We start from the raw sequence: 22,204 nt of genomic DNA, 5'->3' as shown, positions 1-22,204 counted from the left end.
ATATATATATATAAAATAAAAGCCAAGTACCTCTATGGAAGGCCATCAGGAAAGATGAATGAATAAATAAATAAATAAAAATAAAAAATACATAAAATAACTATTACAATAATAAAACAGTTAGCAACTAGAATATTAAATTATTATTATTATAATTCAATAAAAATTTAAAGACAAATGAAAATTTAATTAATTCTTAAATTAATGATGAATAAGTAATGAAATAAAATACCAGACATCATCTTGTTTGGGGGCTGTGGCTGAAATTTGCTGAAAGGTGGCGAGCATTAGCTAAATTTAGGCTTTTGATGAGCAAATAATGTACTCTTTACCAGAGTATGGATAGAAATTTGGTTATGTAGCCCATTCTTCTAAAACGACGTTTCGTCGCTGCCTTCCACCATCAATTCCCTTTTTTTTCTTTTCGGTTTCGGTTTATTCGGTTACGGCAAAGCACACTAAGGCTATTGCCTATGGGGAGGGATGACTTCATGGAGGATTTTTTAAAGGAAACTGACTCATATGCAAGTTACACTTGAGGAAAACCACGAAAACGCCCGTGCAGCCAGCTGTTAGCCGGGAATTAAACCCCAGATCGAACTATTAGTGTTCAGCGACTTTACCGCTCGAGCTCTGGTGGGCTCTTTTTTCATTTCATTCGCTGTTTGAAAAACAAGTGTTCACTTTACGATAAAGCAAGCACCTGTTTACTTCAATTAAAATGGGTTAGATGATATGACTCTTACTACTTTACACTTAGCTTTTGATTTCTATTATTGATTCAATATTTTCTGTAGACAAAGTATTCTTATTAGAATAACGGATTTCAAACATGTTCAAAAGGTGTGTATCTGAATATAATTAGGTTTTTATAACATAGAGCCCATTTTATTAGTTTCACATATTTCTAAAGCAATTGAACCACAGTATCGCCGTTTTGAAAGAAAGTAAAAATGTGACAAATGTATAATTAACATTAATATACATGCTTTATTAGAAGTAGTCAGCCTTTTTAAACGTGACCGTCTATGCTATTAGAGGATTTTGGAGCTCTGTGCATTTGCTCTGGCATCTTAAAAAAGTGATGTTCAATATCAACGTATGTTTATGTTCTCAAAAATACAGGTCTCTTTCAAAAAGCGACCACCTAGAAGTCGTCAATAAATTATTCAGTGTAGTTATTTTCTAATAGATAATAGTATAAATTTATTTTAACATCAATTTAAAAATGGCTGCTTTTACTAAGAGTTAAGAGCAATAAGATTCTAATTTTTCTTTCGCAATTAGCTGTTATGCCAGCTGAATTGTTTTCTGCATAATCTTTATTGTGTATAATTGAAATATTTAGCTACGCATTCAACAAATATACAACAAATGTAAGACAAATCATTTAAAAAATTAAAATTTCAAACATTAATAATAATTTTTCTGTTATACATAAAATATTATTAATGAATGATGAATTTATATCATATTATACATAAATCAAAATTTAAACTCCTATTCCTTTACAATAAATTGAAGAAAAGCTATAAAGTGAATTAATTTTTAGAAACAAAATGAAAATTAAAAAAAAATTTTTGTCATATACCTAGAATCTAAAAATGACGAATACTGAATTTTATGACTCATATAATAATAAATGTATATTCATATTACAACAGAAATTCTGTTAGAAGTCTAGCACATGTATAGTTATTTGTAATCTTTTAAAACTGTCGTAACATGATGCATATATATCATTATTGTGAACCAAAACAGTATGCTTTACATCCTTACAAATATATGTGACAGATTTTAATATTTATTTCTGCATATACTTACGTTTCCCAAAGACATGAAAGCAAGTTAAGCAGATTTTTGTTGTATTAAACAGACTTAAGTTCTCTGTTAGCTAGTGTAATGTAATTTCGGATTTTATGAGCTTTCCAGAACTATTAGCAAAATAGTGGAAATGTCTTTACAAAGTGTTTTTGTAAGCAAACAGCAGATGTACACTCAGCAGTGATCAACTGATATATTTCTTAAATGATTTGGTTTAGTTGATTATGCCAAAACACACTAGGGCTATGTGCCTAAGAAGAAGAATGCCTTCGTAGAGCACTTTCTTAGGAAAGCTGGCTCGTACGGTATGTGGTAAGCTGCCTTGTAAGCTGGTACGTGGAAAAAACCATGAAAATGCCCATGAAGCCAGCCCGTTCGCCTGAGATCGAACTCAGGTCGGAACTACCAGTGTTCAGCGATTTTACCGTTTGACCGCTGGTGGGCCATTTCTTAAATGAATAAAGCTATACTCATAGTATTATGCAATAACACTGATTGAAATATTTAGTGCTTCACTATTATCTCTAATAAAGTAACATAAAAATTTCCTTACCCTTTATAAATTTCTAAATTTCTTTCAAGTTCTTTCTTAATTCGTACTTAACCTATACATGTGCAAATGTTTTTATCAATCATATTGTTAAGTGTAAAAAACAAGTTGACATTTATAATATAGCATTCTTTGTATCAACAAATAACACTCTCAACAAGGAGTTTTTGGAAAGGGGATGAATCGGGGAAAATTCACCCTGGGGAGAAGCAGCGAACAAAATAACGAATAACGGACGAATAACGAAAGCTAATCTTTAATGCGGTCTCACAGTTTCTGTATTTGTATTTGGGAAAGTTTTATGGCCATTATGAAAAAGTGAAAATTTGATATGGATACCACATGACTTCCTTCTACGACTATTTAAATTATGCTTATTTTTGCTGCACTTCATTTAAACTTATTTCCCCGAATAATTCTAACTTAATTAAGCGATACCTGAAGGCAAGTTACAAATGGCATCAAACATTGCAAATTTTAAAACTAAATTTCCCGGTCAATGTCAATCTTGTCCTACGGGTCTCGAACTTCATGTATTTTTATTTTTTCATAATGAGTATGAAACTTTGCCAGATATAAATATAGAAACCAGAAGATGACATTAAAAGTTAGATTTCATAATTTGTCCAAAATTAATTCTTTTTAAAATTTGACATTAACAAAATATGAATATTTTCATCATTTAAAATACTTCTTTATTTTAAATGAATTATTTACACTTGCTTCCTCGAGTTATTGACATTAAATTACATTAATTCCATTATCTATCGGAAAATAATTATAGCAAATCATCTATTTACGACATCTCTAAGAGGTCACTTTTTAAGAGATCTGTATTTTTGGGAACATAAACAAACATTGGTAGTGAACATCCCCTTTTTAAGATGACCACTTGTAAAATCCTCTAAAAGCATGAATGGAAGAGGACCCATTACTTTTAATAAAGAATGTAACATTAATCTTAATTATACATGTTTTTGATGTGTGTGCTAAAATAGTGAGACCGTACTTCTGTTGCTTTAGAAATGTGTGAAATTAAACAAATGGATATTATATAAGAAAAATGTTATTATATTTAATACACATCTTTTGAACATGTCTGAAATTCATTATTCTGCTCAACATAATTTGTCTGCATAAAATATTAAATAGTATTAAAAATCAAAAGCTAAGTCGAAGTAGAAACAGTCATTTCTAAACCCTTTTAATTGAAGTAAACAGATGTTTGCCTTATCGTAAAATAAACACCTATTTTTCAAACAGCGGATGAAATGGGAAAGAGGGAATTGGTGGGGGAAAGCAGCGAACAAAATAACACTTTTTCGAGCTGGGGATGAAATGAGAAAGGACGAAGCGATACTAAGCCAATAAGACAAAATCTGGTATTTTACTTTATTATTTAACTAGTCATCATAAATTTTAAAATTATTTTAATTTTTATTTGTTTTTACATTTTTATTAAATTTTTCTTATAAGTATTTTATATTTCAGTTGCTAATTATTATGTACTTTAATTATTCATTATTTTAATCACTATTTTTTATTATTTTAATTATTAAGTTTTTTAATACGTAATTTTTTATTATTTTAATTACTAATTAATGTTATTGTTGTAATATTTATTTCATTTATTTCTTTATTATTTTATTCTTTCCTATTTTCCTGACAGCCTTCCGTAGGCACTTTTGACTTTAGAAACTAAGCCCTGACAGCAATAGAAAATTTAATAATGAATCATATAGAGTGCACCAAAAAATAATAGCCAAAATAAAGTGAATTATTTCTACCCAAAAATGCAACGCAAAACTCCCTATCGCAGTTCCCGCGGGGTAGAATAACTCGCATGATTCAATGCGATGCGACGTTTCAAGGCCCTTTTTAGGGCCATAGACCGATACAATAGGCTCAGAATACGGATACCGATCGATTTTACCGAAAGTAACAAGTAACAATACAATAGTAAAGAGTACTGGTTCACCGAGTAACGAATACATACGGGTACACAATTTCTCGTTACTTCTACAGCACTACTTTAGACAAAAAGAGCGCGGATCCTTATACAGCATTTTAAGGGTGAAACTGGAGAAATTTCCTATGCTTTATAAGCACATTCTGTTGATGATTCAGAGAAAATTTATAACTGCAAAGCTCACAAGAGCTACTGACTTCAGGAGAAATGCATTCCTGGAGGACTTTCTAAGACAAACTAATCATAAATTCTAGTTATACAAGAAGAAAAGGAGGAAAAATCCACATGCTAGCATTCAGTTTAGGACACTAGAATGCCTTATACATTCAGCTGTTGGTAGTTTCTAGAAGTGTCAGAATTGCAGTAAATTACAGGCTGATTAACTTTAAAATGGCTAGTATCCTGCTTTCAAAAGTAAAGGAAATGTATCAACTCAGATCATACTGTCCATCTGCTGCTGATTTTATTTAGAGTTCCATATCGCTCTAAAATACAAATTACTTTCTGATTATGCAACGTCATACTTCTAGTAAATTTTTCAGCTTTGACTAAAACTGTTTTTGCTGAAAATTCTGTAACATTTCTTCAATTCCTCCATTCTAGTCATCTGGCACAGATCCAGAATATCTAAATGAATAAAAACACTGACAAGGAAGTAACAGACATAACAAACTAGAAAAAAATTTAGAGTATTAAATTCTTTACTTCCAAGTAAATGATAAGATCATTCAGAGAGATCTTATTTTTTAAAAGAATATGACATCTCTTACATAGTCTATGATTGGTGTGCATGTAGACTTGTGTAGAATATGCATCCATTATTCAGGAGACTCTATTTGATCTGTATGTCTTGACATTACAGTCTAGCAGGCAGAATACAATCCTTACAGATCATACCAAAACTGTAAAATTTGTTTGCTATAGACTAGCACTAAAAGGATTGAATTGGATTATTTAATTATGGCAAAGCACATGAGGGCTATCTGCCTAAAGGGAGGGATGCCTTCATGGAGGACTTTCTAAGGGAAACTGGCTTGTATACACGTTACACATGGGGAAAACCACGAAAATGCCCATGCAGCCACTAGCACTAAAAGGAAAAAGTTTATTATGATAAACTAGTTGGTTGATTATGGCAAAATATGCAAGGGCTATCTGATTTAGGATTCATGGATGACTTTCTAAGGAAAATTGGTTCAAATTCACATAGCATGTGGAAAAAGTATGAAAACTCCATGCAGTCAACCCATCTGCAGGGAACCACACCAAGATGAATAACCATTGTTCAGCAAGCTTATCCATTCAGCCATACATTTATATATTTTATAAACATTGTCCAATGAGACAAACAAAATAATTAAACATTACATGACTACAAATTTCTTATTAGATTACCCTACATAAGTATTGTATAGTATATACAATTTTATGCTTTCTTCTATTCATTTATGAAAATACACTTACAATTCTAGTTGAACTATAAACTACTGCTTACAGCTGAAATCAAAAATGAATTAACAAATTGCAAAGGTTACAGGAGTTAAATTAAGATACATTCAATGACCCATTTTAAGAAATTTTCATAATTTCACTGACAAATTAAGTACAAAATAATCTCCGTAATATAACAATGCTTTACTTTTATGTCAATTTTAAAAAGAAAACACGACACTCTTTCCTTAGAGATAAGAATTAGCAGGAAGAATTCTTAGAAATATTAATATTCCCTTACTATTAATTTATGCACATTTTTTCTCCAATACCATAACAACAATTATCCTCAAATATCCTTATATATGTGCAGTACTGTTTAGACCTACGATATTAGCTTTGAGATGCATCCAGCAGTAATTACAGCTCGAGATTCTGTCCTGAGAAGTGTCACATGCACCACAGTATTTTACTCTTGGCTCACAACCTTTGACAGAAACCTAATCTTTTTTATCCCAAAAATGATTAGAAATCAAATATGACACATAAGACATAATCTTCTCAAAACTAGAATTAAACAATTTATATCAACTGTTATAAAATATCAACATCTCACATAACTTAGTCTTTAAAAAATACATGTCTATAATCTGTTACTTTAGAGAATAGTTGCCTTAAGGTCAATCCCCCCAACCACAGTCTTGCCTTCATAACCATGGCAACAGTTCTGATGAAAGATTTTCGCGTCCCCTAATTTTCTCCTCATTCAAAGTCCATGATTTTCTGAAGAACAAAATAATCAATTTTGAGTTCTTTTCATTATATAGGGGCATTTAAAAGTTCATACATGAAGCAAAAGTTTAAAAAAACAAAAAGGGCAAAAGGAAATAACAGAAATAATTTAGATTTTACAAGTTATCAAATCCTGCAAGAAACTTTAGAAATTAAATTTTAGTAAATCTAGCAATTTTATAAATGGATTTTTCAAAAATTTTTATATCTTGTAACCTAAAAGTAGCAGATTGCAGTCTTATATCTTGAGGAAGAGTTTATCTTTAAAATTTCTTAAAAGAAAAATCAGACCACTATTTCACAACTGTTCTTAAAATAACAATGTAAAAATGAATTTTGTTTTAAATACCCTTTAAAAGAAAGGGAATAAGAAATATACACACAGACTTGTAATCTATGTATCAGAGTAAAATTACATCATTACTATTTGATTTTAGTTTTCATGGAAGATGACGGCATACACAAAAAATGAGAAATTTTGTTAATGAGTTACCATAGAAACCAATTTTACTTATGACACTCATGCAACATATTTTTACAATTAGATCTTAACATCATCAATTGATAGCAACATCTGTTTTTGACAGATACTATTTTCTCACAAACTGAAAACAATAACAGTTGTTAATTGAGGAAAATCAATCAAATTTATAAAACCATCCTGCTAATTAAAGCAACTGTGATTTAATGCTCCTTTTCATCTAACTCCTTACTGGGTAGGAGGAACAGAGAAACTAAATGGCCAACTGGCTAGTGATGATGTAAATTGAAAGTTTGGCACTTAAGATTTAACTCACTAAGGCAGAAAGATTCTGGTGGCTTTTTAGCACTTGAAGCACAATTGGGCTAAATTTATCTTTTGGAGTTTGTCTGCGCACCACATTAAGATCCAATTTGACTGAAAGATACACAAGATATTAAATTTGACCTACAAATATCTTTAGCCAGATCTCATTCATCATCCATTCAAATATGAAAATACAAAACAAGAAATGAAAAAAAAAAAAAAAAAATACAAGAGAAAGATACGTACTATATATACAAAAATTGATATACTTAGAGAAGATGAACCAAGATACCAAACATTTATGAAATAGTGACAAGATTGGAAGGCTACTTACAGATTATGAAGTTTTGCTCCGTATCCATAATTTTGTTTATGATTTCTCGTATGTCCTTTAGACAGTACGGGAACTTAGTGCCAATTCCAATCACAAAAGTGAAGGTGGGATTGTCCTTTTCTATCTTTAGCTAGAAATGGACAGGTTTTTACACAGTGGGAGGCATTTGCTATTACTCAACTTGTGCCGCATGCACATTAAGAAGTGTTTGAGATGGGGGAAAAAAATTCAGAAATTATAATTTTTCAGAATCCATCTTTTTCTAAAAAAAATATAAAATTCAAATAACTATTAACTGAACCATCCATTCATCTGACTGTAATATTTCACAGCAAATATATTTAGCAATTTAAAAACTACTTAATTTTTAGAAATGATGTGCAGTTGGAAAGCCAGTTTTTTGCTTAAGAAGATTCTTCACAATCTTTATGGATAGACTGCTGAGGGCAACTTCTGCATTTCTGCAGATACAAGGGCTAATTTTATATGGCACTGGAGATGTAAGCCACACTTTATATTTCCAGAACTCTAAATAATTTAATTTGAATTACACATTTCCTGATCCACAATCAGCAATTTCCGTCAATCATTTTCCAAATTAAAAGTATAATTTCATTGAACACCAGGACAAAAATCAAGCTGCAAATTTTGGCATATAATCAGCAAATGTGTAAGTTTATAAAGAAACTCATACATTCGCTAGTGAATGCAAATAAATGCTGATGAGAACTACAGTGACATGAGAGGTGAAGAATTAAATACCGTGCAATTATAATTACATGTAAGGATCCTAAAATGGGGATTTATGACCTTGAAGTGCCTATTTTACAGTAACAGACTATAGTAAGTATGCAACACAAAAAACATATAGGATTATCAAATAAAAGACATATTTCTTACTTTTCTTCAACATCCCGTCGCAGATAAACATAGATTGGCGGGTTGTCTTCAAATGGACTGCGTCTTTGAATTTTCCTCAGGCCTTCAAGGTCACTGCATAAAAATATGACACATGAAAAACCCATAACACTACTATTATTGCATAAATTTTTATTTAAAGCTATTACATATTTACATAGCATATTAAAAACTTCTCTTCACTAATAGTTATGAATAATTAATAGACATAATGCTAAACACAGAACATAAAATTCTAATCCCTACGCAAAACATGATGAATGAAATTCAAAGCACCTCTAGAAATGTTATTCTAAAAAAATAACCTTCCTACTCAAAATTAACTCTAAAGATTGCATATTCATCCCGAAGTCCTAGATTCAGAATTATCGGGATTTCAGAATTAAGAAATTTCTGGATTTTCAACAAGAATATGTGTAGAAATTATAAAATTCAAAAGAGGAAGATTGTTTGTGAAATAATGAAGCATTTATGATATTCAGAGAACCAAAATTTACAAGGGGGGGAAAAAATCATCAATTGCAACATTTGTTCTGTTTCATTAAAAATGTTTTCAACATAAGTTGTTCACACAATAATGTGTTCTGTGTTAATACTTTCTTCTTAATTTAATACTTCTTTGTCTATGTCTATGCAAGCACTTTTAAAAATATCTCCAGCCCTGTTTTCTCAAGATCTTGCAATGTTTTACATAGCAGGTTTTAATGTTTATATATTTCAAGAATTCTATGGCAGCTGCATTGATATTTAAAAGGCTACTCTACATTTGCATTTCAGTGCATGTAAAATTCTGATACTTAGGTTGATTGGTGGATATGAAGTTCTGAGGGAAAAGTAAAAATGAGATTTTACTAAAATATTAATCTTGAAAAACTAACAGTAATAATAGACTGAACAAAATAAGCTGGATCAATTAGAAAGGGAAAGTGCAGTTAGCTGTACTAGTTGAACTGAAACCTAATTCTTTCTCTTTCTTCCCAGCTGCGCCAACAAAAGAAAACCAGTATGTACCACATTCCACTCTAAATATACACTGGGCTTCAGAGTCCACTTATTGTGCACCAGATAATTTAAACAAAAAATGCTTCCTAAGCCCCTTAATTATACAAGAGCCAATAATGAAGATACGATTCCCTAGCTAGCAGGTATTTAAAGCTGAAATAACATGCAGGATAATCCAATATTAGTGCAGATAATGATGTTTTTAGGAACAGGGGAAAGAACCTCAGCTAATCGGAATAAAAACTGATTTATGGAACACTTGCTTGAGTATCAAATTATCTGTACCTAACTGTGTGAGAAAAAGGGAAAATTTTAAAAAACAAAGTTCTATGGGAGGTCCAAATATTAAATTATTCTTGTTATTGGACATCCGGATTTCACACTTATACTATGTAGCCAAACAAAACTACACATCCACTAGCTGCCATTTCCAAAGTGTACAGTGGTGTTATTTATAATAAATCAGAACCAATGCTCACATTAAAATTTATCTTTTGGAATAAGTTCTCTACTGAATTCTAGAAAAGTGCTAGAGAATTTTGTTTCTATTCCTATTTTATATGTTAAATAATGGGAGAATGATAGTTGATTTCACATGCCAGTAAAAGAACAAACACATCAACTATTCCCTTACGGACCCCCCTTCACAATGGAGCTGTAGTGCAATATTTAAACTATAATGTTACCAGCAAATATTTAAACTATAATGTTACATATCTTACATAGCAATCATATACACTATCATACTAAAATAACAACTTAATCCAAGCAGCAATCATAATGTGAGAAACAGGTTTACAAATAAATGCCTTAGTATAGAAAATATCAGCAATTCATTCTAGAATTCATTCTACTGAAATAAAAACATAATCCAAATAGTAATCACAATGTGGGAAACAGGTTTACATATAAATGCCTTAGTAAATATCAGCAATTCACTCTAGAGCTAAAAGGCCAAGCACCAACAAGTAGGTATAATACTATCATTATACTATAACCTCCAAATTTCACTGGCAGGACAACATTTATTGGAACACAATGCATCTTCTATGCAACAGTTCTTCCAAATGCAGTCACATCTAGTGAAATCATATATTATACACCATGACTAAGACATGTCTACAATGATCAGTGAATCTACACATTTCTTAATTTTTTCACCTTCTGCTTCACAAATTGCATAATGCGTGAGGGCTACAGCAGGCCTTTCAGGAATGCTGTACCTGTTGCATACTCTAGCAAATGTTGTAAGCTTGATTCTGGTTAGGGGTGCAGATGAAGTTGATGACTCGGAGTCTCAGACACCTGGTTCTTTACTGGAACAGGTTTGGGGATTTTTAGAATCTTCTTCTATGACTTCAACTGAAACACATCTACCTTGCTTGACCTCTTGAAATTCGGCAATTCATGTTTGTCTCAACACTATTTTTTTATTATTATTCTTTCTTTTATTCAGCTATTGAGTAATTCATTTATCAACAGAACCAATGGCGATTCGCCGTACAGTTTTCTAAAAAAGCCAAACGACAGGAAAACCCACTCTCTCATAGGAACTTTTTATACTTTCTCATGACTACTTAGTCAATGCATTCATAGTCAGTGCATTTATTTGCCTGTGACAAAGTCAAACCGTATTTATCCTTCCTCTCTGAGAGCTTGAACTTTAGCTTTAAACTTATCTGTTTCTTTTCTCCTGCTATATGATTTTAAGAGACTGTGTTTCTTTTTATGCTGTCTCCTTATCAAAGCAATAATTAGCACCAGAGGTGTTATTATAGAAGTGTTCAAACAGTTTTTGATATGCAAATCGAGACATCTCATATGATGATGAAACAAGCGTTTCGCACAAGGTGAATACTTGAGGGAATTTCTGCAATACAGTGTTTGATTTCACTGTGTAAGGACTCAAAATAGTTTGATATGGCTTTGAAGTGTTATTCAGAAGAATCTGTGAAGCCATTTAGAAGCACAGCACACAATCATGGAAGCAATGAGATCTGAGAATATTTTAAGACAGATAGACTATGCTATGGAAACAATTTCAGAATTCTGGAACGTTTCCATGTTCTCTTAACAGATAAGACAAGATAATTTAACATCTGATTCTAAACATGTTTATATCTGGGAGTAGAGAGAAACATGAAATCTTCCTTTGAATATTATGAAACACAATGGTTTGGTAATGCAGGTGTGATGGTATAAGGTAGAATAATAACTGGACATATGTCCTTAAACATTTTCAAGAGCAAATCAGTGACCAGAAAGAGATATCAGGGTGAAACCTTAGAGCTCTTTTAGAGGTGCACATGGGTGTGATTTTTATTTATAGACAATACTCATCCACACTGAGCAAACCCCATTGACAAATTCATTGAAAGTGAAGACACTGAGAGAATACTGAAGCAGAATCTCCCAATCTTAACCCAATAGAGAACTTATAGGCCTACATTGTAAAAGCAGTTGCATGGGGACTTCCTTCTCCTAGAGATATAATTACCCTGAAGACCGCATTGCTGGATGCATGGTGCAGTTAATGTTATTGTCAGCATGAAAGCACACTGTGATATATATGTATATAAGTCAGACAGAAAACAAAGTCCATACTGTTGTGAAATGCCCAGCTGCAGTGAGATAGCTTAGGATTGCCAGAAAGTGGCAAGGAAAGGCAGGGTTGCCAGATTTGGTGTGAAATCGTCCATTTGGTGACATGCCATAGATGGTGCAAGAAAATTCTAGAACAATTTTTAGCAACTTGCTTGAGAATATTCTCGAATGTAGGTTAAAGCTATACATACCCTGCCTGTACAGGGAGAAAGTAGCATACAGTAGTGTCTTGAGTTCAGAGATTAGCTTCAGAGTGATCGACCAAGTCAGGAGCTGTATTTTAGTGCTCTGCTGTGAAGCTGTCTTCACCATTATATCCTCAAGGCTGTGTTGCTGATTGTTTCAGCACGTTTGTCATAGTTCTTCGACAAGTGTAAACGTGTCTTTGGAACTGTCCTGTGTAAAAGTGCTTACTGGTGAATAAATTGTGTTTTGATTCTTCATCAAGTGTTATCATCAATTACCCCAAATCTACGAACCTGTAGAATGCAACAACTGGCGTCAGAAGTACAATTTGTGGGGGAATGCCAGTGACCCGCCTACAGTAGAAAGCCATGGCGGAGGAAATTAAGGCTTTTATGGACTTGTTAGCAGCTGTAAAAGCTGGACAAGAAGAAAGCCAGGCAAGAAGAAATGAAGGCTGAGATCAAGGTCGGACAAGAAAAGTTAGAGAGCAAAATATAATCAGGTTAAGAAGATATAAAAGCCACACAAGAAAAACTGCAAAGAAACTCTAACAGATGGAAGTGAAGCAAAACAACATCAGAAATGATATCGTGGTGCTTAGAGAGGAAATCGAAGCTAAATTGTGAAGAACTGGACATGAAGTAGCTAAATTGTGAAGAATTGGACATGAATTTGTAAAGAATTGGACATGAAGGAAAAAATAGAGGAAACTAGATCCAAAACAGAAGATGCAGAAATGACAGAAGTGACATCTGAAGAATCAAGGGATGAAGAAATGAAGGAAGTAGCTGGTGAAGTGTCTGAGAAAGATCACGAAATGAAGGATGAAATATCTAACGAGATTAAAGAAAAAAGAATGAAAAGATGAAAAAAAATGGCTTTTGATTTTCAAGTGCCTGAAGTGGAAATGGAAGAAAGTAATAATACTGTTTGTAAAGATGAAGAAATAAAAGAAACGGCTGATAAAGCATCTGAAAAGGGTGAAGAAACAATTCATGGAAATAAAGTTCATGATCCTCAAATGCCTGAAGTAGAGACAGAAAAAGTGAAAATGTGACTAAGTTTATAGAAACTGATAGTGAAGTTACGAAGTCACAGTTAACAAGTATTGAACTATCTGAAAATTCATGTGATTGTGATACAGAGATGGGAGAAACTGATGTATAGCTTAAGCAGTGTGTTCCAATATTGCAGGAAAATACACCCACTTCCCAAACTGAGTTTGTCTCATAATCCAAGTGTACAGACACAAACTTCACTCTAAATCACAATACTTCTGTTTGTAAAGAATTGGATTCTATTCATAATGCTAATATGAAAATCGAAAAGGTTTTCAAGAAAGAGAGGAAAATAGGCATGTACCAACTGCTAAAAATGCCGAGAGTACACAAGCTACAGAGTGGTGAGCAAACTGTTCCAAATCTCCCTGTGGATGAAAAATCTGAAAGGACTGAATTTTCAGACTGTGATATGCAAAACTAAAATACTACTGAGAATTGCAGTGAAAAAGTAATTAACCAGGATAAAACTTGATGAAAAGCATGAAACTGAAATTCAGTCTGAACTTTACAATTTAAAACTGTTTTGTGGTTAATTTATGTATATAATGAAAACAGTATAAGACCATGGTCTTATTATTTCTAAATTTGTAACTTTATTCACTCAGTTATTGATTTGGTATTTGATTTGTTATTTACTCAAATTATGGTTTTAATATTACATTTATTTGTTTGTTTGTACTAAATACGGCTTCTGACCAAGCATTGTATTGCCCAGGACGTGCAGCCCTTGGAAGGGGGTGGTGTTGTGAAAGGACCAACTACAGTGAGACAGCTTCCCAGCAAAGTGGGTTTAGGGATGGCAGGAAGTGACAGGGAGAGACAGGGTTACCAGACTTGGCATGAAATTTCCCATTTGCCAACAAAATTGGCGATATGCCATAGACAGAGTAAGAATATTTTAGAACACGTTCTAGCAGCTTTCTCGAGAATATTCTCGAAGGTAGGTTAAAGCTATATATATGCTGCCTGTATGGGGGAGAATGTAGTGTAGAGTAAGGTCTTGAGTTCAGAGATTAGCTTGAGAGTGATCGAAGAAGTCGGAAGCTGTATTTTAGTGCTTAGCCCCGTAAAGCTGTCTTCACTGTTGTAGCTTGAAGGCTGTGTTGCAGATTGTTTCAGCGTGTTTGTTGTAGTTTATCGACAAGTATAAACGTGTCTTTGGAACTGTCCTGTGTAATAGTGCTTACTGGCTAATAAATTGTGTTTTGATTCTTCATCAAGTGTTATACTCAATTACTCCAAATCTACGAACCCATAGAATGCAACAATATTAAATTCATACACTTTAATTTTTTTCTGAGCTATATTTTTCTTCTGAACTCTCCTTGTAACATATTACCCTTTTGATTCTTTCACGCCAGTTATATCATATGCAGGCCTTTTATTTTTTCACTTTGTATTTATATGTTACAATGCTATGTATGTATCATTCCACACTAATTCATAAAATTATAGTTCACAGTTTCTGAGAAAACCATGATTTTATGCATGTTCAGATAATTTCAGACATGAATATTTTTATCTTCTAGTTTGTCACTATTTGGAATAGCATAAGATATTTTTTTAATTAATTTTTGTGTTACTGATTCACAATCCAAGCAATTTAAAAGCCATAAACACAGCTATCTTAGTATTAATTACCAATTGCATTCATGAAATTACACTAGTTGGATTTTAGATGGTAACAATTTTAGGTGGTTGGTCAATTTAGAAAAGCGATTCCATGCAAAATTGAGGAGAGATTAATATTTCTTCTGGGCTAAAAAATGTATAGCAACACCAACATTGTATCAGGAATTTTAAAGACATATTGTTTTTAAAAATTTTGTGATTTTGTTGTTGAATTTTTATTGTGGCATAAATGTTAAGAAAGTAATACTTAACAATAAAATTTTAAAAATATTAAAGATGTGTAGATTAACTTGTTAAAATAACTGAACATTGATATGATGAAATGAGAAAAGACTTTTAAAAATAGGAAAATGTATGGCAACACTTATCACTCTACTGAGAATTTTAAAAAAAACTGTAATTTTAATGCTGAAATTTGAGTGGTATAAGTGAAAAGAAAGTGATGTTTAATAATAAAGATGAAAAGACAAAAATGTTTTGTAAGTAGGAGTGAGTCCAAGTGTGGACTAATAAACTGCAAGCTCAGTGAGAACATAAAAAAACTTTGACCCTTTGACCCGCAGTGGTAACGCCCTGAAACCACGAATTTTCGAATTTTTTTCTCCTCTTCCTTCTGAAATTTTTGAGTGAAAATCAATTGATTACTGATCTTTTACCTCTAAACAACACAAAATGACTGCAAAATCATACATGTTTTAGGTCTTAGTACTTCAAATCGGATGCCTTTTAAAATTCGTTTTCGATGAGACAAAATAACTTCCTTTTATTAATATTAACAACTTTAAATTTCAAAAGTTATTCACCGCACATCATGATTTCTATCATAAACAATAAAAAATAGCAATAATTAAACTGCATATATTAAAAAAACCCACTATATGTATGGCATTTGCTTTGTGGTTTCAGGGGCGCGACCACTGCACTTCACAATACTCTAGAGGTTCGAACCACTGCTCTTCACAATGACATTTGCTTGCTTCTCAAATAGGAATGTTTATTTTTACCCAGATATAGATACGGAGTTTTGAAACCACAGAGTTATTTTAATACTAAACAATGATTTCACCTGCCCAGTAAAAATGTCTTTCTTTTCCAGAGACTTTTCTCTGACCTCAACACGCTTGCTCTCCAAGCTAACGAAACGTGGAATGTGGGTCTATGCATGTACAAAAAAGACAAAACATGCTTTGAACAGTGTCACAAAAAATATGTGTTCCTTAAAAAATTTTAAAAAAAAAAAAAAAAAAAAAAAAAAAAAAGAGTCTTTTTTTTTTATTCTTATTTTACTGAGCTTTTTAATTCATTTAGCCAAACGTCCTTATTATGTAGGTACTTATATTTTCACTGCTATAGAAAAATTACATGTTTATTTTTTCATTTTTTCTACGATTCACTTTGTAAAATAATGTAAAAAAATTATATATTATGCAATTCCTACATAATTTTTTTTTTAAATATGTAAATTTCGTCATTTATTGGAAACGCGCACAGAGAAAGGTAAGTTCCCCCCTACTACTTAGGTAAGTTTCAAAGTCCTAGACGCGCGGTGGTTTCACAGTGCGACTACCACCCACAGAACAATGGGCAAGAGTACACTTTTTTTAAATTCATATATTATTTGTCTCTAGAATCATAATATTCAATTTCTAGAGTTTTTAGTTAAAAAAAAATTATAAAAATATTATTGCGCACATCAAAGGGTTAACACAGCCTCTGGTTTGATGTTAAAATATGAATCCACTCAGATTTTCTTATTTTTCTGTTTGCTAATGTAAATATTACAAAGTTCAAGGCTTCTGCAGGGAATGAAGATGAAGTAGAAAAATTATGAAAAAAATCATGAGTAATATACTAATCAATCAAAGCATAACTTTTGAGGAGCAGTTCGTATTCATATGACATTTTAAGAAAATGTAACGGTTTTACCATACCATTAAAAAATTGAAAAATTTCAAGGCTGTTGCATGAAGTGAAGATAAAGTAAGAAAAAATTTTTTAAATCTATGGTGATGTATTAGTCAATACACTTTTGAGGGACACTTTGAGGGACATTTCAATTATTGCAATATAATTTTTCACTCCACCCTGGAGACCAGCTTTAATGCAGCCACCCCTAATTTTTGCCGCTTGGAGTTCCCAAATATTATAAAATTTTTGCTATCTCAATTGCACCTGCTCTGGTGTTGGCTTCTGTATAGGGCTAGCATTTTTCTATTTGACCTAAACAATAAGTGATGCCCACAATGTTGCCATGTCTACCTATCATCTTACTAGATATAAACTAATGATCTGAAATCCAAAAATTGCCAAAGTCCTGATAATTCCGGACATTGGTCTTTGTACTGTATTATATACTGACATGTATAATCACTGATAACTGGTCTGTTATAAATAAGTGTAAATTTATGTGCATTACTATGAATTTGTTTACACTTATTTTCCACTTAGTCAGATTTTAGAAGTGCATTGTTTATCATATTTTAGTGAAATTATAGATATAAATATTCAAATGTAAGTAGCTTTGGTAGAAAAGAAATTAGACTTTGAAGTTTGCCACTTTCCATGTTACTTTTACAACTTGGGAGTTTCAGTTTGAAAATATTTAATCTTACATAAATATATAAAAGTCAAATTTTAAATAGGAAAATAATTCAAATAAAATACTGAAGAAAACATTAAATACTGAATGCTGCTGTAGCGAGTACTTGGTGACATAATCACAACATTTGCTTAAGTATCACCAAGTTCACTGACTTTTATAAATATCTTGAACTTTTGATTTCGAGTTCTTGTGGTTAATGAAGGATGCAAAAATTCTGGGAACCCTTTCCAACTGCAAAAGGTCTACATTAGGAGACTAAATATATGTTAGTGATCAGAGATTGCAGTCAAGATTGTCTAATATTTAGCACAGAGAAAAGGTTTGCCTTTCAAGCTTAGCTTTTATTCATCTGATGGTGATTTATTTCCAATCTGAGTGTTTGAGTTCTTTCACCCTCAGTTTCCAGATGCACTGCATATATTTTGAAACTGAAAGAATTTTTCCTATTTATACAAAATTTTTTGGCTTATTTATCATTATTAGAATTATTATAATTATTTCTGATTATATTGAGTGTTAACGTTTTTATAACATTTGAATGTTAACTTTTTTTTTTCTACTATCAGACAAATTTAGTACTAACCCATTGGACATAACAATAGTGAATACAGCAGTTTGAATAATAATAATAATATTTTACACATTAGCTTTTTAGTTTGGTTTCCTAAATGGCTTAACTACTTATATCTCTACATTAATTTTGACTTGCTACTTATTATTAACATGTTTTGAAAAAACACTGCCTTCTTCCATATCATACTTTTATAAAAAGTATTGCCCCTTTTATACCTAAAGTATCAATTATTATTTAGAAACCATCTATATGACTAATATTCAGGAAACTAAAGCAAATATTCAAGAATAGCAAACTGTGGAATCAACAGCAGAGAGCGTTAATTTTTTCATACTTTAAAATTTATTCATACTACCAAGAGCAACAATTTGACATAATTTTTGTCAGGGATAAGAAAAAGAATTTGATAAAATATATCTATATCATTGTACTTTTTCTAAAACCAAAAGTGGACTGCTTTATTGAAAAGCAGATCATACCTAAAACCAAAGAACAAAACTGAAAAGAACCTTTCTTCTACCGTGTTTACAAATGGTATAAGAGTTTTATTACAAGCAAAACAGATTTGATGACAAAGAATTTGAAAATACAAACTGCAGAAAATGTTTGGTAAAATACTGGCTTAAACATTCAAAATTAGCATGTATGATCTTTCTACTGGTTAACTAAACAAATATAATTAAGAATCCAATGTTTTCAAGCACTCAATATAATGCATACCTATAAAATGATGATTACAATATCATTTAATGACAAATGATTATTTTAGTTTTTCCTCTTCATGATACATTTCATAGCTGACAAGGGATAAATTAGTTTTCCCTCTGCATGATTCTTTTCATAGCTGACTGTGGTAAACTATAGTAATAAGTTTTGTTCATTTTCGGTTCATTTCGGTCAGGATTTTCCTGTAGATTATTTTTTTAAACGTTATTCTCACCATGGAATGAAAGCATTCCAAATAATGATTATACTATTATTAAACTCAAACTCATTTTGAATGCAATATTGACAAATTATATCATGCACTTTCTACGGGAGAAAAAAATAAATTTTAAAACTTTAATGCAACTTTCAATTCTTATCAGACATAATTTCCGAACATAGCATATTGTACTTATTATATGGTAGTTTTCCCTTATCTTATAGAATTTGAAGTATCCTTTTTTAAAAACAGAAAGCAACATCCACATTAAATCTTTAAGAATAATACATGAAATACACATAATATCTATGGTTTACCCCTCAATTTCTTTAAAATCTTCTCCTGTATAAATGTAAACAGTTTTTGAAAACATAAATCTGATTAGTAATTAGTACATTTTCAATAAGTAAAATATAAAAATACAACATATGTAACAACATAAATAACTGTAAATTGAAAAGAAAATGTTTACTTCTACTAGGTAAGAAAGGTAAAACACAATCAAAATCAGTATAATGTTTTAATAATATTCCAGAGTTACTAAAGAACTCTACTCAGCAGCATTTTGAAGCCAAATAAGTTTAAATAATAATAATGATTAAGAATTACCCACAAGGAATAAAAATTAACTTTAATATCTAATAACCTTTATTCTCTGTTAATAAAACTGTCCCTATGAAAAATGCATTTTGAGCATTAATTATGAACAAAAAGAAAATTAATGTGAAAAGCTGTAAAATTATACAGTAATAAACCAAATAAAATTTATACAATTCATCAAGCTTTGCAAATAGCATTTAAATAAACAAAGCTTGATTAAATTTAAGCACAAATAAATTTTTAAAATGTACAGTACATTTCATGCATTAAAAAAAAAGCTTGTAATATAAAAAATACATTTTACTTGCACTACTTGATAAGTATTATAATCCTTACTTTTACCTTGGTTTTAACAGATACTCATTCATAGCTCGCAAAGGAGTAATAAAATTTCTCTCAGTGAATGTTACAGCATAATCCACCTTCTTTCGTTCTTCTCTTCTGGTACCTAATACGAAAATAGGAATGAAGTTTTCATTTGAAAATTATACAATGGCATACTATGATACGGATTGTATAAAAAAATTGCTAAAACTCGCTAGGTGTAAATCAACAACACAATTCTAAAACTGTACTGATAGCTAAAAAGGTGTACAGAAACTGTAAAATTTGCATAAAATCAAATTTTCTAGCATTTTAATCAAAAATACACACCCCTCAAGATAATGCAAAAAAAAATCACATTTTAAGATATTGCATTTTGAAATACTGGCAAAATGTCATAAGTCAGGGTTATAAACAGCAATTTTCCTTACAGTGTGAATGAATGAAAATAATATATCATTTACATAATAATTAAGTATTATGCATAAACCTTCCTAAAATAAAATTTATTTTCAAAACTATTAAAAAGTACTTATAAATTGGTACTTTAAAAAAAAAGTGATAAATAAATACAATTACCTTAAGTTAAAAAAAAATGTAAAACACTTTCCATGTTACTTTTACAACTTGGGAGTTTCAGTTTGAAAATATTTATTCTTACATAAATATATAAAAGTCAAATTTTAAATAGGAAAATAATTCAAATAAAATACTGAAGAAAACATTAAATACTGAATGCTGCTGTAGCGAGTTTTTTTTTTTTTGGGGGGGGAGGCCACATAACTTAAAGATCAAGATAATGCCATAAACATGGTGAATGCATTCTTTCTATACATCTGCATAATAAAAACTAAGCTTATAAAATTTTAAAAACAACTAAAATTAAATTTTGATGATAATTTATTCATTCAAACAACAAATATACAACAGAAACACTAATGAGGTATGCAAGCATAAAAGTAAAATCTCAATACATAAAATAAACAGCACATGTAATCAAATTAAATGATAAAATTTATTTTAAATACTCAAATAAACTAAAATTCACCTCCTCTCTGCTTAAATTACTTAGAGATAGAATATAGACACTGAAATATTGGGTTTTAATGAAAGTTTCCCACCACTGTAAATATCAACTGTGCAAAAAGTTCATGTTGGCATGTTAATCATATTTTGTTAAACGATTTTTGGTACTTGAAAGAAAGACTTGCTCTAGAACACTGCTGTGAAATTTGTAAAAAAATAACATTATCAGTAAGTATAAGGTGTCTGAAATGGAACTATCACGCTACCAGATTAGAACCATCATTTACTTCCAGTTCTTTTGCAAAAAGTGAGCTACAGAATGTCACCAAATCATGTGTATAGCTTTAGGTACTAATGCTGTATCATATGACACTGTGAAAGTTTGGTACCAAAAGTTTAAAAACAAGGACTATGACATTCAAGAAGCAGAGCACTCTGGCCAGCCTACTGATGTTGATGAGACCTGCCTGCGAGAACTTGTGGTAGAAGATCAGTACACAACCACTCGAGAGCTTGCTAAGGTGTTAAACATTCATCAAAGTTCATGTGGATATGAAGTCCACAAGAACTTAGATGTACGAGAAAGAACTGCTTGAGCTCCATCTGAAACAATGACTCATTTTCCTCAAGTGATATGCATTTGCTGAGATTTACACGGTGTTATATTTTAAAAGCAGCTCTTCCAAGTTTTAAATTTTATTATTGGAATTTATTTAATGTTACTGAAAAATGCCTGCATGACAGTACTATTCAACTATCAGCAAGAACATGCAAGACTGCAAACAGCTTAAATAACCAACCAGAAGTTTCTGGAACTGGAATATTTTACCTTTTCTTCTATATAACACAGAACATACACTAAGAGAGGGCCATATTTTCTGTCCTTTTTATTGTGTTAATTTGCTTTGATGCATGTAAATCACCAAGAATTTAAGAATTAACATTTATCTCTTAATTATTATTTTAATATGTCCCAGTCACAAAGCACATACATAAAAAACCAAGAGGTTTTCATATGAAAACTGGGAGTTTCCAGGAGGTTAATGAACTACTTATCACGCAA

At 31.2% G+C, this 22,204-nt stretch overlaps 1 protein-coding gene across 13 annotated transcripts in view; it reads right to left on the bottom strand.

Moving 5' to 3' along the window:
- Positions 1-22,204, bottom strand: part of ZnT49B (solute carrier family 30 member 9) — a 110,849-nt gene that overhangs the window by 58,826 nt on the left and 29,819 nt on the right. For all 13 annotated transcript variants that reach the window (XM_085807938.1, XM_085807935.1, XM_085807936.1 and 10 more), the window contains 2 exons: positions 20,134-20,239; positions 8,588-8,680 (listed from right to left, as the gene is read on the bottom strand). In XM_085807938.1, coding sequence (XP_085664064.1) covers positions 8,588-8,680; positions 20,134-20,239 — 199 coding nt within the window. The remainder of the gene's footprint in view (positions 1-8,587; positions 8,681-20,133; positions 20,240-22,204) is intronic.

Source organism: Stegodyphus dumicola, chromosome X1 (genome assembly GCF_044657685.1).
Source record: "Stegodyphus dumicola isolate Sdum_Otavi_A_Nest chromosome X1, ASM4465768v1".
Taxonomy (NCBI): domain Eukaryota; kingdom Metazoa; phylum Arthropoda; class Arachnida; order Araneae; family Eresidae; genus Stegodyphus; species Stegodyphus dumicola.
Note: the sequence above shows the minus strand (reverse complement) of the source record. Positions and strands in the feature narration are given on the sequence as shown.